This window comes from Simochromis diagramma, unplaced genomic scaffold, assembly GCF_900408965.1.
Source record: "Simochromis diagramma unplaced genomic scaffold, fSimDia1.1 OVJJ01000334.1, whole genome shotgun sequence".
In the NCBI taxonomy this organism is placed as follows: Eukaryota; Metazoa; Chordata; class Actinopteri; order Cichliformes; family Cichlidae; genus Simochromis; species Simochromis diagramma.
The window spans coordinates 3,356,302-3,383,301 of record NW_024386764.1 but is presented as its reverse complement, the minus strand read 5'-3'; the positions used below and the strand labels follow the sequence as shown (position 1 = coordinate 3,383,301).

The 27,000-nt window shown below is 42.5% G+C and overlaps 1 protein-coding gene across 1 annotated transcript in view; it reads right to left on the bottom strand.

The window, feature by feature from the left end:
- Positions 1–12,237: 12,237 nt before the first annotated feature.
- The window catches only part of psmd1 (proteasome 26S subunit, non-ATPase 1), a 36,706-nt gene continuing 21,943 nt past the window's right edge, over positions 12,238–27,000 (bottom strand). Inside the window, exons 18-25 of the mRNA XM_040031985.1 lie at positions 24,959–25,075; positions 23,980–24,082; positions 20,238–20,407; positions 18,933–19,025; positions 18,438–18,524; positions 16,120–16,275; positions 14,470–14,635; positions 12,238–12,434 (exon numbers count right to left, since the gene is read on the bottom strand). Coding sequence (XP_039887919.1) covers positions 14,489–14,635; positions 16,120–16,275; positions 18,438–18,524; positions 18,933–19,025; positions 20,238–20,407; positions 23,980–24,082; positions 24,959–25,075 — 873 coding nt within the window. The 3' untranslated portion in view covers positions 12,238–12,434; positions 14,470–14,488. The remainder of the gene's footprint in view (positions 12,435–14,469; positions 14,636–16,119; positions 16,276–18,437; positions 18,525–18,932; positions 19,026–20,237; positions 20,408–23,979; positions 24,083–24,958; positions 25,076–27,000) is intronic.

The window sequence follows — 27,000 nt, the reverse complement described above, 5'->3', positions numbered from 1 at the left end:
CCGTGCTCACACTGAACAGACGGGGGGTTCAGGTTTCATATTTTGGAGCGGCCTTGTGCTGAGAATCCAAACAGTCCTGCCTGTATTCCCTAAATGCTGATGATGAATGGGCAGACGGCATGAATAGGCTCAGTGTTATAAGCACATGGGTCATACCGCGAAATCCTCCACCGCCTCTGAATGACCAAAGGGGGGCAGGGGGTGGATGGGTGAGGAGGAGGAGGAGGAGGTGGTGGTGTCTGAGGTGTGAGACAATGTGCAGTGATGTGCTGTACCATGCACCACCCTCACCGGCCTGCAGGTCTGCGCTCCACTCTCCAGAGCTTGTGCTTGTTTAGGTTATGTCTCCACAGCCTGCGTTCCCAGAGTGAGCTGACCCGGCTGCCTCCGCTCGATTTTTTTCCTTCCTATTACGTTCAGTTCAGTTTTCTTTTGTATCCTGAGTGAAGCTTCCCCAGAGATGGCACAGTGAGCAGTCGGGCTTTCCAGCAGCTGGGGAATACAAGCCGCCTGCTGCTGCTAGCGCAGTACCACCATCACCGTCAGGTCTGGTATCCAGCTGTTCTGACACCCAGAGGACAGCTGCAGGGAACTCGGTGCAAGGGTGCTCAGCCTGTGAGTGTTTAGGCAGTGGGAGGAAAGAGGCCAGATACTCATTGAATTCCCAAAAGCAGCTGGGAGCAAAGTAACCAAGCTCTTCCCAGTAAACAGGTACTGGTGCGGATATTTAAACAAGATTCACTGCAAGAAAAATCCAAAATCAGGACCTCAATGAATCCATGCTTCTTGTACTGTCTTTGCAGTAAATCCCGAGCCATTGGAGAGCAACATCACAGTACATTTATGGTTTAATCCATTAGATTAAAGACCAATCCATGAAAAAGGGTCGAGGCCTGTTGATTCTGTAAACATATAAATCACACTGTGATGTGTCTGCTTCCCTGATATCAGAGTATTTGTTGGGAGGAAAGCCCATGTTACGAGTGGGGGTAACCCCACCTCAGCAGATCAGGATCCGGAGCTTCATGCAGTTCTCATCAGCTGTGGAAAGTGTGCTCGGAGAGCGTGATTAATCAGTGAAGTGTTGCTCAGGGATGAAATGCAGAGCCGAGAGTTGCTACTTGTCCTGCCCAGCTGTTGCTGACGGTTTCCAGCCATGTTGGAGAGCATTGTATAACTCTTGAAACTGTTTTGACATGAGTCACCTATTGGGGTCCAGCAGGGCCAAACGAGTATCAACACGGTAAACTTTAGTGGATCGGGCATGGCACGTGACAACGAGACCCAGAACTTGCTGTACCCACACGGGTATCCTGTGCAGCAACCTGTTAATTTGCTCAGTCGGTCTTTCTGCGCTGAGTCGTGGTTCATGCCAACTGCACTTCTTACACAAGATTTCTTGTAAACTCCAGCACTCTAGCACTTAGGTGAGCTCTTATCAAGCACGGCCTGTTTCTGTAGCTGACACTGAAAAATTATGCAATTTTGTGAAATTGCTCAACTGCACATATGGTGCTATGAAAGCCTTTCATAATTTCTTAGTTTTTTTGCATATTTGTCACACATCCATGCTTCACATTATCAAACAGGGTTTAATATTACACAAAGATAATCTGATTAAATACAAATGTACTGAGTAAAAATGATGATGTCAGTTATTAGTCAGTTACTCACTACAGCCTGTACATACTTATAGTTATAGAATATTCACAACATACTTCATACCGTGTACATTATAACATACCATAATAGACCCATTTCTGTAATATACTTACATATCTATATTATTGCTAATATATATTGTAATATATCTATATCACTAAAGCACTTCTGGATGGATGCAAACTGCATTTCGTTGCCCTCTACCTGTGCATGTGCAATGACAATAAAGTTGAATTCTATTCTATTCTATTCTATTAAAGAGGAATGAACCATTCGGAGGTGGACTTGCTGGTGTGTTGTGGATCACAGTCCTCCTGCAGTGTGCTTGAGCTTCAGGGCTCAAACAGACTATCAGGATTTTCTGTCAGAGAGCAAAATTCATGGCTACATCAGTTATGGCACGTCGTCCTAAAGCAGCAAAGCAGCACGAGACCATCACGCTACTACATCCATGGGCCTTTTCTGAAATGCTGTGTTAGTTTTATGCTGGGACTTTATGATGAGACTCAGACCTTCCAAAACACCAACTTTTGTCTCATCAGTCCACAGAAAATGGGCCAAAATGGCGTCCGTGGGAGAAATCCAAGGAGAAAACCACTGCTGACCAAAAAAAAGGACAAAGGTTTGTCTCATATTTCCCCCAAAGTCTTGGGAGATCATCGAGGTATTTTTGTGGCAAATATGAGACAAACCTTTGTCCTTTTTTTTTGGTCAGCAGTGGTTTTCTCCTTGGATTTCTCCCACGGACGCCATTTTGGCCCATTTTCTCTTTTGTAGTTGAATAATGAACTCTGACCTTAACAGAGGAGGGATGAAACAAAGTACAAATACTTTGTTACCGGTGAACATCCAGGGAGTGGACAGTGAGATATTGGACTCTTGGGTGTTCACCTGAATAATAAACTGGACTGGAGCCACAACACTGATGCTCTTTACAGGAAGGGTCAGAGCAGACTCCACCTGCTGAGGCGACTGAGCGTTTCTAAAGACTTTCTATGACTCTGTGGTGGCATCTGTCATTTTTTACAGTGTGGTATGTTGGAGCAGCAGTTTATCGGCAGCTGAGAGGAAGAGGTTGGATAAACTCATCAGGAAGGCCGGCTCTGTTCTGGGATGCACCCTGGACCCAGTGCAGGTGGGGGGAGACTGAAGGACTCTGGCCAAAACAACTCCTCTGATGGACAGAGTCTCCCACCCCATGCATGTAAATGTTGCTGAACTGCAGAGCTGCTTCAGTGACAGACTGCTGCATCCTCGATGCATGAAGGAGCGTTTCTGCAGGTCCTTCCTCCCTGCAGCTGTCAGACTGTACAATCAGAACTGCTCCCAACAAACATAGATGTTTACATCGGCGCTGCAACTTGCACTAATCAACCGAACAACTACTACTATTATAACTTGCACATTACTTTTCTCAGTTTATATATGCTAACTTATTGGAAGTTACACGTTTACTTTTTAATGCACAGGTACACTACACAATCTGTACTTTTCTGATTATTCTAAATGTTCTTAACTTTTTAAACATTTTTCAGTGTCCTGCTCTGTTTGCACACTACACCCTGGGTTTACCACTTATCTGTACTTTCATTTTAATAACTGTACAGTACTCTGATTTGGTAACTAATGTCCATGATGTAAATATGTAAAAATTGTGTGTGTTTCTGTCCTGTGTCCTGTTCTGTTTGTATATATGTTTGTATATATATGTGTGTGTTTTTTGCTGCTGTTAGAACCAAATTTCCCCTTGATTATCCCTATAATAATCCCTATAGATTATTAGATTATTCTATTCGATTCGATTCAATTTGTTACTGTACTTAAGTACAATTTTCAGGTATCTGTACTTTACTTGAGTATTTATTTTTGTGACTCACTACATTTTTAAATAAATATCTGAACTTCGTGTACATGTAAGTCCTATTTTTAAAAGTCAGATATTTGTCGGTTGTCGTTTGCCCCGCTTTGTTACCTCAACTGCAACTCCCTTTACCTGGGCCTCCAATCTGCCCTTCATAAACTACAACAGCGGCACGCCTTTTAACTGGTACTAGAAGGTTTGATTCCATTACCCCGATCCTTGCTGACTGGCTGCCCATCAAATATCGGATTGATTTTAAGATTTTATTGCTTACATTCAAAATCGTAAATAATGTTGCGCCGTGCTATTTAACTGAACTTCTCAGCCTGTAACTTCCAGGAGAGCATTTCGACCATCGAGCCAAATGCTCTTGGTGCAACCTCGGTCCCGGCTGAAAATCGTACCTTTGCCATTGCTGCACCGAACCTCTGGAACAGTCTCCCAGCTCATATTCGCTCATCAGAATCGATTCAGTCTTTTAAAACACGATTGAAAACACATTTAATTGATCTTGCATTTTAGATTAGTTAGTGATTTATCGCATGTACACGTTGTACTTTTATTGCATTTGTATGTAATTTTAAAGCTGTTGATATTTCTGCGTTGATTTTACCTAACCTACACTAGGTGTGAAATATTTCTTTTAACACAGCACTCACGGGTTAATTCGTGCTTTGTTTTGTCTGGAAATGTATCTGTACCAATATTTAATTTTATTTCATATTTTATTATTGAGAAGCACTTTGGAGTACCTCTGGTCTTTTAAATGTGCTATATAAATAAAGTATTGATCTGCACATGATGTGAAGTAATTTTTTTTATTCATGTGCTGCAAAACAAACTGAGGTATGCTAACTTTGTGTTATTACTTAGAGTAGATTTCAGAACCTGTACTTTTTCACTTTTACTTGAGTAAAGAAGGGGAATCAGTACTTCACCTGTTACTGGAGTATTTTTAACACTAGTATCTGTACTTCTACTTTAGCACATAAGGTCTGTGCTTGGGATTGAGACCTGCGGTTCTTTAGGATTTGTTCTGGGTTATTTTGTGACTTCCTGATTGTGTTGTTGATGCACTCTTGGAGTAATTTAGGCTGGACACTCCCGGGAAGGTTCACCACTATTCCAAGTTTTTCCATTTGTAGATAATATCTCTCATTGTGGTTTGCTGGAGTCCTAAAGCATCAGAAATGGCTTTGTGGCTTTGTTTCTTTAGATTGTGGCATGATGTGTTACTTTTTGATGTGTTGTAGTTTTTCCCCTTAATAAATAAAATGATCATTTAAATTTTTTAAAGATGTTTTATAAGTAAATATGACAAATACAGGGAAAAAAAATCAGTAAGGGGGCAAATACTGCATTATGGCATTGTAGCTTTTTACTGTTCAAAAATGTATTTAATTTAAAGCCAAAAAATGTAATTAATGAATTAAATGTAATCAACAAAGTCAAACAAAAGTAGTAATCTGAAGAATGAATCATAAACAAAGTATTTGGTTGAAATAAGGAGGGGAACAAAGTAGAAATATTGCAATATTTAAAACCAGCCACAATCATTAACAGAGACACAAACCACACATCAATATGGACAACATGGCTGAACTGAACAACAACCAGGTGTTTTGTAAAAGGACATCAAACCTAAAGAAGGAAGAAAACCCTGATTTAATTTACCAGAAACGATAACAGCCGAGGCGGAGAACGCTGCTCATGTCATTGCAAAGCAGTTGTGTTTTTGGCATTCATGTGCTGTCAGTCTAACACATACCGTTACTTTATACGGTTCATGTTTACAATTTTACAATTTGCAGATCAGTGCATACTTCAGACGCAGTTCTTTAATGTCCAAAGTTAAATCCTTTGCAAAAATTTCCCGTTCACTGATGATTTTTGTTTTAAAAAAGAATTAAACCTTCAAATCAGAGATATTTATGATCAGTTAGGTGACAGAATTTAATTTTCCGTTGATTAATTGATGACTGGCTGCTTCTGGCTTAATTTTTAAACCCTAGCATTGATTTACAATTTTCCCTTTTCTCTTCAAACCGACATTAGGCAATGGAATAAATAAGCAGGCACAACACAGTTACACTGTTTATGAAAGCCAGCTGCGATTATCATTGTTGGAGGTCTTTCGCTTGCACCATCAGAGATAGAAGGACATTTATGAGCTGCAGGCCGCTGAGGCCAAAATCCACAACATCCCAGGTTTGTCCAGTGTGAACATCCGGAACGCCATCATGGACCACCGGCACATCACTCGCTGGCCATTTAGTCCAGCCAAGAACTGTGTGGTACCTCGGTCCCGTCCGCTCACAGACCAGACCGACGAGCTCTCTCCGGTGGGTCTGCTTGTTTGCTTTAACAGCTTGCTAACCCTGCATCCTTTCATCAGCAGTCACCATCGCTGCATCCACAGACGGTGACTTCATGCTCCGTCAGCTCACTCTTCTCCTCTTCCTCAGCAGCTGGTTTACCAGTTCGCTGACAGACATTAACTTGGACTGCATGAATGGGGATCACTTTTTCCTTGTATGGTTCTTTGTAGTTGTACTCATCGAGGAATTCAGAGCTCCAGACTTTATTCCACACTTTCCCGGAGGTCAGAGGAAATTTTTGTTGTTGTTGTTTTGTAAGCACAAAGCCAAAGGTTTGAGCCTCACAATGACTGGTTTTAGTTTCAAGTAAAAGAAATATAATGATAAGTACAGCCCAGTTTAAGTTTAAGACCACTCAAAAAATAGCAAAAAAATCATATTTTGCATGGTTGGATCTTAACAAGGTTCCAAGTCGAGCTTCAACAAGAAATGGGAGTGTGACAAAACATTTTTTGAGCATGCAATTTATTGAAAATGTTCCCTTTTTAAATGTAGTCGGTTGTTGAACTGCACGCCATCGCTGCTGAGGTAGAACGCAGTAAGAGAGTTACTTGGAATTTCTTAAATGATCTTAAAGGGTTATGGAACAAAAACGTCAAGTGGAAGGCCCAAAAAAATTTCACCAGCACTGAGCCGTCAAGACGATCCTCGACCCAAATTAAGGCCGTTACTGGTGCTGACTGCAGCCCCGTAACCATCGTCTTAAAGGCCTCGTCTCCTTGAACGCCACAGAACCGACCGTTTGGACAAGAGAGCACCAAACGTGACATTGAAAGGTGGAAGAAAGTTTTATTCTTTGATGAGAAAAAATGTAACCTTGATGGTCCTGATGGTTTCCAACGTTACTGACAGGACAAGCAGATCCCACCTGAGATGTTTTCTATGCTCCACAGTGGAGAGGGGCACCATAGTGGTCTGGGGTCCTTTTTCTTTCAGTGGAACAATGGAGCTTCAGGAGGTGCAGGGGGGTCAAACAGCTGCTGGCTGTGTCCAGATGTTGCAGAGAGCATCCTCGTGACTGAGGGCCCTCGTCTGTGTGGTAGCGACTGGGTTTTTCACCAGGACAGCGCTACAGTACACAATGCCTGCAGGACAAAGGACTTCTTCCAGGAGAATAACATCACTCTTTTGGACCATCCCGCATGTCCCCCTGATCTAAATCCAATTCACCACTTGGAGAAATGTTCCCACTGCCGCAACAAATTTTTAAAGTGATCTACAATAACGGAGGAGCTGTTCATTACTGAGTTCATGTTTGGAACTTTGATTTCTGTTTTGGGGGCTTTACAGGGTGTTTTTGAGGTGTGGTCCTAAAATTTTGATCAGCTGTCAAACAGCTTGTTTCAGTTTAAGCTTGTTTTCAATAAATTGCATAATCATGTTTTTATGTCTCACTCCCATTTCTTCTTGTTGCATGTTGAAGCTCTACTTGGAATCTTGTTAAGATCCAAACATGCAAAATATGTTTGTTTTTTGTGCCATTTTTCAAGTCGTCTTAAACTTTTTTATTTATTTATTTAAGTGGAGAGAACAAACAATGGTCTCCTTCTCACACTGTAATTACACAGCAGTGTTAGGTGAAGGCTGTATTATAGAGTGTATAACCTCCCATTCTTAGCTTGCAGTTTTTGAATATCTTGTATATATTTTTTTCAATTATTAAGTATTACACCTGTACACCTGTAATACCTGCCAGGGGCGATTCTAGAATCAGAGCTTTGGGGCTGCTGAAGCACCTGATACCTGCTAATATCTCATAAACATTAGAGTTAATAGTAAATGAATCTATCTGTATCTCTATTGCGACACTTGTTTTTATACTTCTGCTGCATGCATGCTGCTATGACAAATCAATTTCCCCTCTGGGATTAATAGAATTTCTCTGATCTGATGTGAATACAATGTAAGACGGGAGGTTTGAATACTTTATAATACAGCCTGCACATCCTAATCATAATGTGGGAAGAAGAAAATGATTTGCCTTTTTTCAAAATCCCTCAGAGGCCTTCATAAACTAAAACTAAAATCATGATATAATATTTTTAATTTTCCCTTAAAACAGCCATTTGTTACGTCCTCATTCTTCTGCACCCACACTTAAGTAGTTTTCTGAACATTACTGAATTTGTGGGAAATGTTGGGAAACTACGGAATGATTGTGAAGAGTCACTCGAAGAAGCGTCACATAAACATCTGTGTTTTGCCTTCGTTTTTATTAAATAAATGATGGCATGTTTTGTAGTTCTTCTGAGGCTGCCCTTACCTTATTTGAAGATCTGCTAATGTCCTGATGAGAGCGTGGGCTTTGTGTCACTCACAGTGGGCACGTTTTCATGCTTTTTACTGACTTCCAGCACTTTGAAAAGTCAGGAATATTTCCATCGGGAACAGCTAACGATGACGGGAAGCTTCAGAGTATTCCCGTGTAGGTGAGAAAATGATTTGAATCGGCTGTTAGATTTTAAGGGAAAGAACCTGAGGAATGAGGAGGAAGTGCCTGCATCAAAGAAAAAGTATGAGAAGAATGAAGTGTGGCGTTGAAGAGGGGCATATGTTCCATGCACAAACTGACATAAATCTCATCCCACCTGTGCTTCACCAGGACATACGGGAAGTGAACGCAGCAGCAGACCTCATCTCGTCTTTGCTGGAAAAAAAAAGAGGTTGGGGGTGGAAAAGTGGGGGAAGAGTGTGCAGTGTGACTAATCGTTCTCTCCTTGTACCGCATCTTCAGGAACGCCATCCTCTAATAGAAAGCTGTGGATGTGATGGAGCAGGTCGAGCTCTGCATCCAGCTCGCATGCTGAGCGACGGCGATGATGGATTTGGTGGTTAAGGTCAAAGTTAGACCTCAGTGCGAGGAAAGATTGAGAAACCGTGTGGAAACTTGTTAAACAGCCTCCTGTGACAAAGTATCTGGGAATGTGAGAGGAGGAACTGATTAGACTAAATGTCTCGCCAGAATGTACATAGGCTCTGATGGGAGTGGACAAGCAGCAAATCATATCTGGATACACTTTTTCCCCTCCACCAGTCTTACACACTCCGAGTCAAAAGAGTGGATTTCCAACAGACTTCATGCAGAAAACGACTGCCTGCGCTATCATTTCCCAGAGGATTCCCAAACCACTTTCCACACAAAGCTTCATTTACCAAACACAATCACACTGGTGAAACTGGACAGTTAAAGATCACAAACTTGATCTGTGTTAGAGAACAAAAGGAACCATAAAATGAAATATAAACTCAGTGGCCTCTTTATTAAGTACACAGTGTTAGCACTCTTCAGACCTGCCTCACAGACTCAACGTGGAGATGGAAACTTTGTCGGCTGCACGTCCCAAAGGTGCTCGATTGCATTGATATCTGGTGACTGTGGAGGCCATTAGTGTAAAAGATACACTGTGACAATAAAGGGATGGGCAGCCACAGGTCTCAGGTGGGTTGTGGCATTTAGTTGCTACCACTGGGCCAAAACGTGTCATCTGAATTTTGCAGTCCTCAGATCAGTTCCCAGTCTTCTGTTGTCCCATTTTGGTGAACCTGTGTGAACTGTAGCCTCAGTTTCCTGTTCTTAGCTGACAGGACTGTGGCACGTGGCATGGTCTTCTGCTGCTGTAGACTCAGAGATGCCCTTCTGCATATTTTGGTTGTAATGAGTCGTTATTTGAGTTACTCTTGCCTTCCCAGCTGACCTCTGGCATCAACAAGGCAGAGAACTGCCGCTCACTGGATGTTTTCTCTTTTTCAGATGGTTCTCTGTAAACACTAGAGATGGCTGCATGGGAAAATCCCAGTAGATTCAGACCAGCCATGTTTACAATCATTTAAATCACATTTCTTCCCCACTGTGATGCTCAGTTTGAGCTTCAGCAGGTCATCTTGACCATGTCTACATTCCTAAACTGCAGTACTGCCACATGATTGGCTGATTAGATATATGGATCAACAATCAGCTGCACATTTGTACCTAATAGTGTTTTCTCTAGTCTCGAGTCTGCCTAGGAAGACAGCTGCACAAACTGGAAGTTTTTTATTTGATGGTTTTTGGTTGATGTATTCAATATGAAGAACAACACGGGTGAAAAATAAGTGTTTGATGAAAAAGGAATGAAATGCGATGACTTGTCACTGAGTGAGCGCTGCTGTCTGTTGTTTCCGGGGTTCCCAAAAAACAATAATAACTTGTAGTTAAGAGAAAATGGCTCTCTAAACTCTAAGCTCCACCCACCTGCTGCTCAAACCTTCTGTTTGTGAGGGGCAGCCAATAAGAAAAATGTTTGCTTAAAGGGAGAGGAGCTAGCACAGCTTGTTTCAGCGGCTGCACTGAGGCAGAGTATAAATAATGATTATTCTGAACTGTGAATCGTGTAAAGCTACTTTAGCAGAGTCCAAGAATAAACACGTGAGGCTGAAAATGTCTAACAGATGTTTGTTCTACATTTCTATTTCAGCCATCTGAATGAGATTTCCTGAGGGAATATAATTAAAGGACTCTGTACTTGATTGATGGTGCATCTTGTCTTTCTCTTTTCATAAACACCACCGACTGTCTCCAAGTCTCTGGGCGGTGGAAAGGAACGGATTTTCAACACACGACTCTGATATCCTGCTGTTCCCGTGCCAGCGGAGCATTCCTGAGGTTAGCAGCTGATCCGTGGATCAGTGCGATTGTTACGGATGTTTAGGGACACACAAAATTTCAGGTTTGTCAAACAATCAAGCAGTTACACTGATTTAATTTAAAACAAACAAAAAATAAACCCAACGAAAAAGTGTTATTAGGGGACATAAACCAGTGGGGCAACACTTTATAATACGGCGCATGACTAAGGGCATTACTAGCCAAGACTTCAATGTATTTTATTTGAAAGTACAATGTAGAAATATGTGAAAGTATTACATTAGAATACTATAAGTAATTCTAAGTACTACGTGACATCCTGGTAATTTCTTACATTGTAAGTACGCTGTACTTCTTGGGTGTGGGCCATATTATGGAGTGTCCTAATCTTGCCTAATTTCCAGGTATTTTACAGTAAAGGTGACAAATTATACTGCAAGTAATTGTAAGTTACTGTAAGTATGTATGGCGTAACACATTTTAAGTAGTGCATAATTACCTGGTGATTTTGTGGAAGAACAATATTTCTGCATTCTACATTGTAAGTATGCTGTACGTTTTGGGGCGGGGCTATATTATGAAGTGACTTGACCGTGATTTTTTACATCGTTATTTAATAGTCGATGATGTGCATGGTGGGTTTTCTTTTATTCAGTTGTCCTTTCTTACTTACACTGTACTTAAATATTTCCCTGAAAATACCCAGAGGTTAGACAGGGTCCAGCCACTCCATAACACAGCCCACACCTTAACGGTACAGCGTGCTAAAAAGATAAGATGAAGTATTGTTGGTTTTTCTGCTAAATTGCCAGGAAACTATGCAGTACTTAAATTTAATGACAATTTCCTGTAAGAACCTGACTTGTTACCTCCTTATTCTAGTGTACAACCTTTAAATATTTGTATCTAAATAGAATTATCTCGCAATTTCAAATAAAATGAACTGAAATTCAATATAATAACAGAGGAATTACACCCTTAGTCGCAGCCGTATTATAAAGTTTTACCCAAATATGTTTAATACATCAACAGATTGAGCTAAAATTCTCTTTTCAATGCTGCTGCAAAACTGATTGTTGCAGGTTTTGAAAGCTTTGTGGACTGAATGTCACCGACTCATGACTGGACTGCTGCATGTTTTGTACTCACATTAAGCACAGCAGTCCTACTTTCCACACACACACTTTTAAAAAGAACCAAATGAGGTTCATAAATTTATGCACTTGATTATGGACATTTTTAGAAGCAGCGACTACCTCCTCTCACATCACATGCCCTGCAGATTTATCAATTACTCATAGCGATTTTCACCGAGGCAGTAAAGTTAAGGCCTGCGGCACAAATGCTCAACAGAGTGTAAATCAGAGCTGCATGAATCCGTGTTTGTTTGAGTGTAGAGCGAGTCTGATGAGGTCACTGATCACTCAAACTTTTCTGTGTTTGTAACTGATCCTGTGACAAACATAGTCTGACTTACAGTTTTGCCTTCCCTGCTAAACACTATCATACAAAATAAGGCAGCAGCTAATTTTTTCCTGAAAGGACACTTCCTCACCCTCAGCTCGCGTTTACCATTTGCACAGCAGGCAGACTGTAGCAGCAGCTGCTGAGTGCACAAAATGTAAACCAGTTTTAAATGTATGGGATTAGCAAGTCCCTAGACCCAAGCCCCGAGTGAAATACAGGCTCAAATAAACACACGTGCTCCAGCATTTGATATATATGTTATTTTTATTGTAAGGACTGAAAATTATACAATACGAGAATGTAAAACATTCCTCGGGTGGCAAATGAGGAGCTAGAACAGGAAAGGAACGTGTCAAAGAAGCAGTCGAGCGGAGAGGTGGATGGATACATGGATGTGGAGGGGAGACGCTGAACCAACATGCTGGGATCTCTCTTCTGATGCCTGAGGAGGAAGGAAAAAAAGCCATTACCAGCACGTCACAATAATGCCCCGCCCCCGTCCTTTGATTAATAAAACAACGTTAGACAATCAAAGACAATTCAGGGCTTTATTAATTGAGCTGAAGTCATTTAATCCATAGAAGCAGTAAGAAATGACACCACTGCCCGGCGCTCTCCCCGTGGAGCTGCAGAGAGCTGCAATCATATCACACGCAGACTGAAAAGATTCTCGTGTTTACAACATGAATGTTCACATCACTGAACAGCTCCGGTGCTTGTCGTGAGGGATAAATGCACAATAAGCAGCGTATCCTTTACATTTGGGTTCAGAACAACTGTACTCAGTGTGGAGAGTTGATGAGATTGATGATAAATAATATGTGGTGGGCTCAACACACTGTCAGCAACAATAGTATATGATATAAAACATCTGTGAGACAGATGTGTGTAGGACCGGACCCAATCGGAGCGTGCCTATTCAAATGAGGAATTTCAGAATGACGACAAACACGTGGAAGCAAACGTTCCTGAGGGAGAAAGCTACACTTGAGATGGCCTTTAGGTGTACGACATTCGATGACCTCCCTGTACCCTTAAAGACGAGTTTCGACACCTCAGCTTTTAACCAAGGTGTGGTTTGACCACCATTAGAACAGTTTCTGGGTTTTCCTGCAAACCTCTGATTCAAACTCAGTCATTTTGTTCTTTAAGCAGGTCTGAAATATGACAGAAACCACTCAGTTTAGAAGAGAGCTTCAAGGCTTACTCCTAGTAGGCTTTCAATTTATTTATATAACGCCAAATCACAACAACAGCTGCCCCAAGATGCTTTATGTTGTAAAATAAAAACCCTACAATCAGATGCCCCCCTATGAGCAAGCACTAGGCGACCGAGGGAAGGAAAAACTCCCTTTTAATAGGAGGAAACTGGACTTTAAGCAAGTCACCAAACAGGCACCTGTGTTTGCCTCGCCCTCACACGCTTGTGTCCATGGATGTAGCCCTTCGCTCCATACCAGAACTCCAACGTCAGGACCACATCACTGAGTCAACCAGCAACTTTGCTTTAGCTTTGATAGGTGGGACATGTCATCAGCATTGGGAAGAAAGGAATGCTACACAGATTAGGCCAAGACCAATCTCCACATACTTCTGGAGAAGTATGCTAGTGACGGACCACGCTGGTGAGCCAGTCGAACATCGATCACACAGTTCTGGGAGAAATGGTGACCAAAGCTCACTGCAGGCAGCAGGGGAAAAAAGCCCCAGTGCAGCACCAGCAACATCACAACACCTACTTCCAGTTAAAGCAGACATTGACTTTGCACGTATCAACAAGGACGGCCTGACAAGGATCTCTGCAGCGTTTAATCTTTCACAGCTCTCAGACCTCATACGGGACATGACATAATACGCACAGAGGCCCTAATTTGGTCAGTGACACCTCATCGGTCTCATCGCACTAAATCGCGCACACTCCTGCAGCCAATCCAACACTAACACAACAAGCAGCAAGTGATCATTAGGCGTCCAGGTTCACTGGGTAGTGCAGCGAGGGGGTTTGCCCTCTGAGGAAGGAGGCGGTGATGTTTACATTCCTCGGGCAGCGATGGGTGAAACTCTGCGATACTTTGACAGAAATGCAGACCTACGTTGTGTGTTATTATCACACAACGTTACTTCCTACGAAAACACTCAGACAGCTATGTGGGAGTGTGCCAAAGCCCGAAAGTTGTCTAGAGAGCAGTGACAAAATTAACTGTAGTTTTAACTTTTTTTTTTTACTCTGAGCAGCTGCATTTCAGTCCAGCGGTTTGATTTGCTAGCTGTTAAACTAATGCTGTTGTGATCTCTGCGTCTGCTTATGCCAAAAAGAAACATGACTTAAAAACCCATTGGAGGGTTTGGGGCTGGTCTATGTCAGCTGTTAGCTCACTGCATGGACAGGCGTTGCCTCTTAAAATCATTTAAAGCCACCTTTGTCAGTCATTCTTTAACGCTCGAAAAGTTCCAAAGTTCAGAAATGATCAGCATACCGTCACTTCGGGAGCGTTTCTACTCGTCAATGTACTCGAAAGGCTCGGGCGGCTCAGGCTCCTGCTCTTCCTCTTCAATTTTTGGGCCGTGAGCTGAGACGGGCTCCACCAGCTCCTCCTCCTCCTCGCTGGTGTCCTTCATGATGATGATCCCGCCTGTATGGAGCTGGTGACATACGGAGGGAAATTAGCACAAGTCTGGAGTAACAGGTTTAAGGTTTGTATACACTTTATGGACAAAAATATTGGGTCACAGCTCTTAATAAAGATTAAAAAATGGGTCAAGCTCAGTGAATTTAAACTCAAATAGGAGGCTACCATGGCAACGAGCAGAGCCACCAAGCTCCAAATCTCAGCTAGCATTTGGGGTAAGGTTGGTGGTTTGATTCCCGGCCGTGACCCAGTACTTTTGTCCATGTGGTGCATTATATGTACTTAATACACTTTTACATATTTTTGGTCTTTAAACGCAGGAGCCCAGTACATGACAGAGTCCCACAGTTATGTATGCAAGTCCATATCACAGATGTGCATCCAGTTTCAACAGAGGGTCAGACACAGAAATGTATTTTAAATTCTCTTCAAGACACATTTAATAAAATATTTACATTCAGTGTAACAGTACATCTATAACAGAAGTGTAGGTATATTAGAAGTATTTCTAAATAAGCAATACTTTTGATTTGCATAATTCAAATTAAAGGTTTACATATGCGCCCAAAAAAGTAAAAGATTACACACAAGCCAAACAGAGACCCAAAGACAGGAAGTCTTGTATTAATCTCCATATAATAAGCCTCTTAACACTGAGCAGATTTCAAGATAAGTCCTGTAAACCTCCCTTCACTTCCTAAACCTGCTTTTGGAACCTAAAACAAACCCTTAAAAGGAAAGCAGCATTACCAAAACCTTAGACAAGCAGGGACACATGTACAGTGTAGTACACAGAGCTTCGCTCGCTGGACAGAAAAATCAAACAGTACTTCCTCTTTACAGGACTGGGGTGAGTGCACGCTGTCCTGCCGTTTACTGTGGAAAACTGTCAGCGTTTGCAGGAGAACCGCAGCGCTCGGGTTTATGGGCCTGGACGGGGGAGATTCTGCACTTTTTAATCGAACGAGGCCAAAATCAACCCGCGGCCTGGATCTTAATTTGAACGATTTATATTAGAGGAAAATAATCAGAGATACTGTTACACTGTTAAATTCTGCTCTCTGATGCTTAGCACTCATTTAGAAATATCACGTGTAAATGCTGTGACTCAGGGGACATCTGAGACGTCACAGAAGCACCGATGCTGTAAACAATAAAAAATGAGCAGGATGAGTACATTCAACAATCTATTTGGGTGCTGTGTTGTGGTGGAGACTTCATGTTGTTATACTGGAAATAAATTTTGGTGAAATCTGTACATGAAAATAATGACTTTGCTGACTTTATCAGTAAAAGAAACTATGTTCATATTTTCTGAGAGGGGCCTAAAACCAAATGACTCAGGTATTAACAGGAGTGACGGACCGAAGGGGCTTTGACCTTAACTCGATTTGTTTTGTTTGTTTTCTGAAGCACGTCATGTAAAATCTGAACAATCAAGTTCATAAAAAACAGAAAATGTGGATCTCGGTCCACATCTGGTGGATTTTGAGTTACCGGTTTGAAGGGCTGGTAGCGGCAGGTCTCTGGCATCGTGAGGACTTTGAGCTGAGCTGGCATCACTCTGGCTGGGTTCTCCAGGAGCTGGAAATTTGGCTCCACCTCCTTTTTCTTCTCTTCATCCTTCTTCTCTTTCTCACCTTCTTGGACCTCCTGCGAAGGAAGAATGAGGATCAGGGCCACTAGAAGTACTTACAGTATATTCATTTACTGCTTTGTCTGAACAGATCTAGTCCCTGACTCGGAATAATTTCTTTCTACTGTGAATTGGACATTATTGAGGTGTCATGGGTAATAAATTCTACCCTCCCCCCTCCATCTTTCCATTTCTGTGAATCAGCCTGCTCTTCCTGCTCTGGCACCGCTGATGGCAAATGAATTGTCGGGCTGCTCAGCAAATGCTGGAAAACTACGAATGAGGCACAACGAGTACTGATGGATTATGAATAAGCAAATGAACCGTCTGACCCCAGTTTTAGTGGGTACCTTTCCTTCAACCGCCATCTTCGAGTTAAGCCAAATAAAATCAAAAGCCTGAGATGTGAGCGCGTAGGACGTTTCCAGGCTCGTCTCTCAGCACCAGAGCTGAGACGTAGCGTGGCAGAGAGGATCAAACACACGGCCTACACTCAGAGAAAATCCCAATGAAAGTTATACTGGCTCTTTACTGACAGGGGTGTCTGAACGCTGGCTGTGGATGAGTGAAAAGCTCAAGAGACTTTAAGAAAAGAAACAACTGGGTGTATGCTGCGCTACTCCATTCATTTTTCATACAGCTGTCATTTGATTTGACTAACAGGGAAGTTTTCATTTGTTTGATGACAACAAAAGCTACAGGAGAAAAAAAAAGCACAGATACTCTAAGTGCGAAAAACACACTAGTAGAAAAGATGGACTGCTGCGTGGTGACTGAAGCCAAAGGCGAAAAGCAAAGACAGACACTGGCCACTTTAGTAGGTACACCTTACAAGGACCAGGCTGGACTCCTCGTTCCTTCACAGCTGCCTAATTCTTGGTGGCAAAGATTCAACAAGCACCGCATAGATGCTGCAGTCCAGTTGTGTACAGTGGGCTCAGCGTTATGTCTAAGAAACCAGTTTGAGATGACTGGATCTTTCTGAGCATTATCCTGCTGGAACCAGATGGACAAACTGTGGTCATAAAACAATAGACACGGTTAGCAACAACAGTCAGTTTTGGTGTTTAAATGATGCTCAGTTGGTAGTAAGGGGCCTGAAGTGTGACAAGAAAATATCCCCCACACCCTTACACCACCAGCACCAACCTGAACTGTTGGCATAACTGAGTGCTCAAGTAGAACAGTGCTTCATACACCATGCCTCAATCCCCCCGTCATTACAAGCACTTTTTCCTGCACCTAAATGCTTTCTAACAGTCGCACTCTGATGAAAATATTGGAGAGCAACCTAGAGTTCAGTATCTTGGCTAAGCTTTCATGTTGTTTACAACTAATTCTGATCCTACCATTTGAATGAGGCAGCAGAAATTGAGACTCAGTCTAGGCCATATTTTTAATTTTAAACTTGACCAGCCCCAGTGGCCTCAGTTTGCTGCTCCTGGCTGACAGGAGTGGTGCGGTCTTCTGTTGCTGCAGCCTATCTGCTTCAAGGGTCAACGTGTGGTGTGTTGAGAGATGCTCTTCTGCATGCCTCAGCTGTAATGAGTTTGTTGCCTTCCTATCAGCTCCACTCTGGCCTTTCTCCTCCAACATAAACAAGGCATTTTCACTTTTTCCAGAATCATCTATAAAACCTAAAGATGGTTGAGTAGAAAAATCCAAATAGATTCTGTAAATAAGCTTCAGACCAGCCTGCCTGGCACAACAACTACGCCACATTCAAAGTCACTTAAATCATTTTCTTCCTCATTCTGATGGTTGGTTTGAACTTCAGCATTTTAATCTTAACCATGTCTACAAGCCATCTGATTGGCTGATTAGCTTTTTAACAAGCAGCTAAACAGGTGGACAGCGGGTGGAGCACATCTCGCTACAGCTGAAGAGTTTCACGATTATAAAATATAATAAATGCTTTAACTTCAACTGCAGAAATGAAGGACCTGAGTACCAACAACCATCCTTCTGTTTTCATTTAAGAAAAGCAACCTCAGTGTGGTTACGGTTCGATTTTGTTTGGATTTTTCTGTTCCTGGAGGTAAAGCTGCTTTCTCCAATAATAATCAAAACAACTACAAAAAATAGTAATATCTTTAAAAATTAATATTAAACAGGGAAAAAAAACACAATATGATTATTAGCAATGAATCAGGAAAGTTGGGTTGTTTTCCCCACTCACCACTTCCATCTTCTCCTCCTCCTTCTCTTTCTTTTCCTTCTCCTTCTTCTTGGCTTTGGCTGTGATGGAGAGAACAGCGGTGGATACCTGGCATGAGAGAGAGCGAGCGAGCGAGAGAGAGAGAGAGAGAGAGAGAGAGAGAGAGAGAGAGAGAGCGCACAGACATTTCCACGACGTCAGACGTTACCACAGACATTAAGACCTTCTACAAACATGGCTTAAAATGTACAAAACTAGTGAACCACAAAATAAATGTCTTTCATTACATTCTCCAAGGGCAGGATTGGATTGTGAAATGAGCAACTGAGAAAAAAAAAAAAAGGCCAGAGATTCTACAATAATAAACACGACGGGCAGGAAAATGATGAGTCTTTACAGGGAGGGTTCGAAATTATTTGCAAATCAATACGGAGCGGGATCAGCTTTCCTGAACTAATAATTTCAGAAAAAGGGAAAGCAAAACAAGCTGATGTGCTGCGGCGCCTCAGTGCTCACCTTCTCCTTCTCCTTCTCTTTGGGAACCTCCAGAGCTGGTGGGTAGGCGAAGGTGGAGGGCTTACAGTTGGAGCGGTACTGCACCTTAGGCATCTGAAAAAGAGAGAGGAGAATAAAAAAACTTTGTAAACATGTTTCATATGTTCACAGTGTAACTGAAAATGAGCTGACTGACGTTCTCGCTACAGTACAGAGCACCTGTTTGAAGCACCCTCTAAGAGACAGCCACTTAGCGTCATCTATTACAGGCTGTATTTTATAATCCTTCCTGAATGATGTTCAAGGACTTGGCACTTCCTATTCCTTCAGTTACTTCAAAACAGACACCTTTAAGCAAGGGAATCCTCTGTTACCTGAAAAAAAATGCTTGCAGAGAGGTTGAAGCTGGAGAAAGCCTGGCTTACATTAGCTCGGTCTGAACCCATTTGAATACTTGACCAGTTACACAAGAGGGGGTTGCTTGTGACAGTGCTTTCCTCCTAATAGCTGCAGACTGAAACTTAAGTGAAAATGAAGAACTGCTCTGTCGGATTTACCTAGACAAACATTAAAGAGGATCTCCAGCGACAGCAGCACCAGGTCCCTTCTGTTCAGTGTAAGCCTTCACATTATAACAGCTCACTGAAACTAAATGATTTAAACTGTCTCGATGGTCCAACAGAGCACCCCTGCAGCCTTTAAAAAACACCGGGCAAGTGACAAGGATGTTCTTTTCACCGATGGCAAGGCTCAACGTCTGTGAAGGCTTGTGCTGTGCAGCAGAACTCGACCTGACAAACCTTTCCGGGGTGCGGCGAGTCTGTTAAACCCCGCTGTCCCCGGCCCTGGTTATTCAGGGATTTACACCGAGTATATTCTCTAGTGCTTTGTAACGTTGGGAATTCACAAAACCTCAAAAGGGTGTCAGTGTCCCAGGTGTCAGGTGCTGCTGATTCGGGTAGGACAGAAGAGCTTAAGCTCATCTAATACCAGTTTAACACCACAATATGTCACGCTGATCCTTTGGCACCAGAGTGCGAGTGGCAGGCGGCCAGAACAGGCAAAAAGTCAGGAGAGCCTTGTTAAGAGTCGGCTGCTGGTTACAGTTGTTCCCAAGACGAGAGGCTAAATATTTCCTGCACGACATGCAGCAATAAATACAAGCTCAGCAGCCATATCTTAGACCTCATGTTGCTGTTTCCTACATACAAAACAAGGCTCACCTATAAACACATAATAAACACATAGGTGGGACTAATCTACCAGACACCATAGCCCACTTTAAACATGTGGTTGAGGCTTGTAAATAATAAAATGCTTCGGTACCTTGAGGTCTTTGTTGAGGCCGATTATAGCGGTTGGTGTGAAGGCCAAGGACAGGAAGTGGGAAAGAGGGAACCAGAACCAGAACTGAGTGAAGACCAGCAGGCCGACCACTGACGGCATGTGAGTGTGACCCGTCCTGGACTGCAGGAAGATGGACACGTTACGTCCACCTGGACGACAGAAAGCACAAAGGTTAGAGAGCATTTCAGTAAAATGAGACAAGAAAGGCTTAAAGACCATGATGGCAGGTTCTCAAATTTTCTGTCACCTTTGACCCCCTAAGGAAGAACCCCTGATTATGTTAACACTGATTTAGCTGGTTTGGACTCCGATGTTTCTCTATGTTGGAGTTAATACGTTTTTAAGCTGCCGGTTCTTTTTTGATCTTCAGACGGACCCACGTGTTTACAATCATCTCTAATGTTTCTTATGGGCCAAAGATAACATGGTCCGCAGCACTGGATATTATTTGCTACCATCATAGCCTAGTGCTAATTCCAAAATTATCAGTCGTACATTTCCAAAAAGACCCCATTTGTCGGTGCCCACAACATAAATGACACACTCATTTATTATTGAACCTACTTCTGCTTTATGTGCTAACCACTGATGAGAGGGAGCTCTTGTCTAAATTACAGGCTCTTGCATAATATCTGAAGGTCTGAAAACAAGGAGAGCACTGAAAAGCAGCAAACCTCAAGCAAGCCGCAATGATACAAATGAAATGCTGAGCGCCGCTGGCCGTCAACACCTAACATAAACAGACTGAAACCCAGGTCACGGGCTAAGTCGAGGGGAAAACGGAAAAGAAAAGGAAACTGTGCTTTGAACAATAACCAGAATGCTGATGGCGAAAACAGCTTTTTTCCTTTCATGTGACACAGTTACAGTTGATAGTGAAACACATTATTTGAGACTTGGCAGAGTAATCAGATGATGAGGGAGTAAGAGGTTAACAGGGGTACAGACCAGGATGTTCACCACCCAAAGGAGCTTTGTCCTTCTGGCTTCATTCTGTGTGATCCGTTGATCTCAGGGCAGAATATAAAATATGAGGATGTGCATGGCAAGACAATTACATCCAGGAATGCATTGTCTAAAGCATCCTGCATGACAGGCCTCATTCATTATCATCAGATTTGAGCTGGACATGGCATTAATAAGTGATCTACATCCAAAGAGGTGTGTCTGCCATCCTGAAAAGATCCCAAATGCCTTTTCCATCTACATCTGAGCAGTTACAGTTTATACACAGCTCAGTTTAATGTTCACCAAATAATAAAAGCAAAGAGTTAAGAGCCTTCCCCTGAGTAATTACTACAATGATTATTATCTCATGCAGCAAGTAGCTTCTCATTTATTAAACAGCCATGTTGGAAGACATCGCCCAAGGAGGTGGGAAAGATGCGATTTGTTCTAGCAGGGTCACGTAAAATGCAAAGACTAAACAGCAGCACTGTGTGGCGAAAAACAAGGTCACCTGACTGTCCGAATATGGTGAATGACCAGATTTTCCTCACGCCAGGTTTCATGGACCGGTCACCACAGAGCCCACAACTTAACCCCACTGAGAATCTTTTGCATTGTTCTGGAGGACATTTCAGAGGTGCTACTCTCCCATCAATAACACAAGAACTTGGCAACAAAAAATAAAGAAACACTGAAAGGAAATATTATATAATTTTTTATAATTTTTTTCTTTGTGCAGGCAGTGTATCTCAGCTTGAAGGTTCAAAAATATCAAGATGTTCTGCTGACTTCAACAAAAAGACATCTATTTATATCGTATTTTATTTTTATCTATGAAGATGGCTAGAAGGGTGATTAACAGGGGTCAAGGGTGTAACTTGAAAGAGCAAAAGAATAACAGCCCACCCAAGCAATTCTTGGATAAACAGAAGGGAGGGATGGCAGAAGACAGAAAGAGGAGGAAGAGGAAGCGCAACCAGGATGAATTCATCATTTCTATAGAGATAAAGAGAAAACCACCTATTTTTTTAATGACAAGGTTACTAGGGAGTAGCCCTTCCAACTAAAAGTAATATCAGCCTAAACAATAGCACTTAAATCATCTGCTGCCCTCTTCTCCTGCAGCGACTCTAACCTGAGGTCACTCGGATGATTTAATTACGGGGCCTTATCTTCAAATCTGAGCCGGTGTACGAGACATTCCAGTCCCACGGGCTCAACGTTGGCCAGAATGAGTAACGAGGCTAGCTCAACGCACCACGAGCGTGTGCTTGAGAGTCTCTTAAATACTTAGAAGAGCTTGAGTGCACTTCAGTAACAGGTTCTCCCCCACCCGCTGTTTTCGCCAACTCTCACTTTGGTGGGCCAATTTTCATTCCAAGGAGTAGGTGAGGGAGGTGCGCAGATCCACTGCGATCCCTTAAAAAGGTGTAACGTGACTACATCAACAGCCGGCCTGCATGTTTGGGTGTGTAGAAACAGCTCCATCGAATAAAAACAACAAGACGTGGCATGATTTGGTTTTTCTTCTTGTTTTTTCTTTTTTTTTTTTTACATAAGAATGCGAAAGCTAATTACACTTGATTCAGACTGCATCAAATACTGGGAGAAAGCCTGGAAATACAGGCGGGAGGAAAAGACGTGGACGCAAAGTGAGAGAAGGAAAGCAGGAGACTGACGGCTTTCAGGGTAATGAGCACCAGTTATCATGAAACTGAGCTCTAATCGCTTCCGCCAGTCAAATTAAATACAATTACCCCTGCACCTCAAACACTCCCAAGGCCCTGGAAGGACGAGAATACTTAAACATTCGTACCGCATGAGCCTGAGCATGTCTGACATTCAAACGGGAGTAGTGTATATTCTGCACTGAAAACAGGGCTAAGCAGCTTGTGCAGGAAAGAGAGCTGAGGGTGGGAAGAATCAGGGGTTTTGGTCTCACGCAGGGACATCCTGGCCTGAATTTATTGCGCCTGATCTGAAGCATGATGGAAATCCTGTCGGTCATCAACATGGATAATCTACCCAGAACAAAATGACCGTTAATCAGAGAGCAAGAGGGGCCGAGTTAACAGCGAGCCAATGCTGTGCTTAATGAAGAAAAGAAAAAAGTGTCATGTAAAGGTGCTCGGGTTCACTTTGTGAAGAATGCAACACCTGAGAGTGTATTTCAGTGTGTTTCCCTGCTATTAACACACACATGCTTGTATTTAGATGAAACCCTTACACTGGGGTTTTCTTTTTGCATACATATGAGTGTATGTATATCTCTCCATGTGATGATATGCAGCTCTGTAGGACCTCACACACGCACACACACACACGCACGCACACACAAGCTGCTTGCTTGTGTCTACAAACAGCCGCACAGACACACAAACACAGAGACTATCAGACAAACAATAATTACCGCAGGGAGACCGACGGGCCATATGGCTGCGAGCAGAGCGGAGCTGAGGTACGGGCTGCCAGGCGCTAATGCACCTTTAGCATGATCTGTTCCAGAAACGCAATGCACGGGTGGTCAGCCAAAGGAGGGGGTTATTGTTTGCTCGAGTGCAAAGGAACTCCAATTAAGGCGCACACAAAACCACAAACCCACCTAACATTTAGAGCCGTTCACTTGTTTTACCGTGTAATTAAGAATTACACATCTTTTTGTACTCCACTAAGTGGTGAAGGCATGTAAGGCAGGCGGGACCGCATACCCATTCATTCTCTCACTCAGTGACTGACATGGATGAACCCACAGCAACTCTGTTTGGAGACCGACCTGCATCGAGGATTCCCTGGGCCAGGATGGCGCCGAACTTGGCCATGACGTCATCGTGCTTGTCGTTGATCACCTTTGCGTAAAGTTGCCTGAACTGGTTCACCTAGAGTCAAGATGAAATTAGGAAAATTAATTTAAAAATACACTGCAATAAAGCAGGAGGTGCTCAACATATAAAGGAAAGAGCAAAGATTTTAAACGCAGTCGTCGCAGGCTTTAACGCATTTATCAGGTTCACTCAGTATCTGCAGAATATTAACAGCACATCAGCTTTGTGACACCTGCGGTGATGATGATGTACCTGTCAGAGTTCCAACATCAAGAACATAAAGTTTTGTTTTTGCAAATAAGCTAAGTCAATGCTCTGCTGGGTTGCTTTCAACATATTTGGCCTAATTTCACCACCCGCAAACTATTGGCCTGTCTACAACTCCACAGCAGAACTGGAAATTACAATGGTAGGAGGTTGTGTTGGGGGGGGTGGGGTCATAGATATTCAGCTGCTAAAAAAGAAATAAACAACTACCTCTTGCAAAATTCTGCATACTGCCTCGAGGCTTAGAGACCTTTGCTGTGCAGATGAAGACTCTTTGAAAATGCATCTGGTATTTCTTAACCGTCTATGACAAAGTATGCGGTGATTCAAGGGTGAGTGCGTGCAGTTATGCTGGGACTAGTCACTCTTCAGTCTTCCATGGCACAGACCTTATTCCTTCCGCGTTCACAATACTAATACTTTCTGCTTTCAGTCAAGTCTTCCCACCTTTCTTCCTTCTCACGGTTTATTCAACAAAACCTCTGTCTCATTGGTATCGTATTATGAATCAGCCAAGACCCACGTGCAATAACAGAGCAGTTTTGTTTTTCTACTCGTGTACATTTTACATCCAAAAGGAAGTTCCTCTGTTTTATAGTTATACTGAAGAGTGCAGACAGTCTCACTGAATGCTGGTCCTGCCTATTACGCCTGCTCACTTACCTTGGGACAGGTGACTTCAGTCTGTTGGACCATGATGAGGGCAGAGGCGATGAGGGCGCCTTGTCTCACGTAATTTACAGGGTCGTTGGTCATGGGCTCCAAGAGATTGATGGCCTCCTGTGACAAGAAACACAGAAGAGCAGGAAAGATTGGTTTAAATATACAACATTTTCACTTTTTTCAAACTGCAGGTCTGGAAATGATTCCTTCATATTTAACTCAAATTCATGATTTAAATGATAAAATGTTCTTAGAGGAGCTTTAAGCATTTCTCGAAGATTGGTACTGAAGATTAGACTGTTAAGACAGATGTGACGGTTTTGCTTCTATAAAATAATAAGGCAATTTTCAAAAATCAATGGACCGAGCCTTCATAATCTTGAAGGTCTTTTATAATTCAGTCTCTTGCACAGAATGATCTGTAGAACCTCACTGTAAGTTTTAGGTCATCAGGCTGAAAATGCCTCATTTATCTGTTAAAGCCCAAACAATCAGCATATTTTTATGCCGTAAACTTGAAGTACATCATTTTTCACAAAGAGGAGTAAATACAGTGATTTTTGTTAACACGCTAGTAGATGACATCAAATATTTACAAGGAAAAAATGAGCCACGTTTCCTAAAACAATTTAGAGAACTTCTGTGACATTATTTATGCAGTATTTACCCAACAACAATAAAATCACCTCTCTGATTTCTTTTGGAAAAAAAGCATGCAACTTTTTATTTTAAACTTTAAATGTGTTTTATTATGAAAAAGGGAAAAAATCCCAACAGGAAAGATCAGTGCAACATGGATATTTCTGTTTGGTCAAATACGGGAGAGGCAATTATCAACAGAGGCAACCAGACCTCACAAATTAATGACATTAGTGTCATTCATATCTGGTTGTCCTTGACAACTGTCCAACAATCAGTCTCCTCCCATGATTACTGTGAATGAATGAGTGAGGCAGGACTACCTCGCTGCCTCCTCCTTTCTGCTCTCCCCTGTGTTTTTCAGACAGTCTATCATTGTTACTTTTGTTTCTCCTGAACAGAAATGACTGTAACCTACACCAGCAGGCTCAGAAGGAGGCGTCAGCTCCACCGAGGAAAGAGAAACAAACGAGGATGATGACAGTGGAGGTAAAATAAACCATGTTTCATGAATGTCTTCAGCTCAGCTGGGTGAGACACTCGTGCACCAGGATGATATGTTAAGAGTGGAAAGCCAACACTAGTCCACCACATCCTGCCCGTGATATGTTTTTGGAAGGACATAGTGGTGGGGTGGAGGCGGGGTAATTAAAAGTATTTACTGTCAGATCCAATCAAGTGCAGCGGACTGGTTACTTAAGATCACGTTAATCCATATCCAGGGTTTTCTTCATGTTTGAGCTCCAGTGTGGCTCAGTCTTTAAATTAGATTCATTTGAGCTCTGCTAATAACTGTCTGCAGGCTTGTGCAAATAAATAGAGCAACGCAGAGCACGGTCTAACGCCACGTAACTTCCAGTTTATTACACACTTATAAAACAGTATCACATGACAGGTCTCGTTAGTCTGCTTGGTGTTAAGATTACATTTCATTTTTTTGGTGAACGGTGTTTCCATCAGGTCCACCAAACAAAGTGAACTTTTTCTTTTTTTTAAAGAAAATCACAAACAGCCTCGGTTAAAACATTCCTCAACTTTCCAGTTCATATCTCCTTCTTCAAGTATATAAACAGATCAGGAGCAGCAGCCCAGTAAATATCATCAAACCCCAAGCTTTAAATGACAGCAAAGAAATGTGCATCCTCTAAATAGGTGACCCAGTTCTTTGGTCACAACATCATCACTCCTCTAACGTACTCGAGTTCTTATTCGAGGGAAAAACCAAGCGGTGGAGCGGTGGAGCTTCGGAGCCGATCACGCCTGCAGCACGCCTCTGGGCTGACTTGGTCCAAAATATTCTCCTTAACGCTCGAGTCTCAGTGAGGAAGAGGGTGCAAAGAGGATGCTATCATTCTGCTGTGGCTGCGTCACCCAAGACTGAGCAGCCAACATCTCAGGGAGCG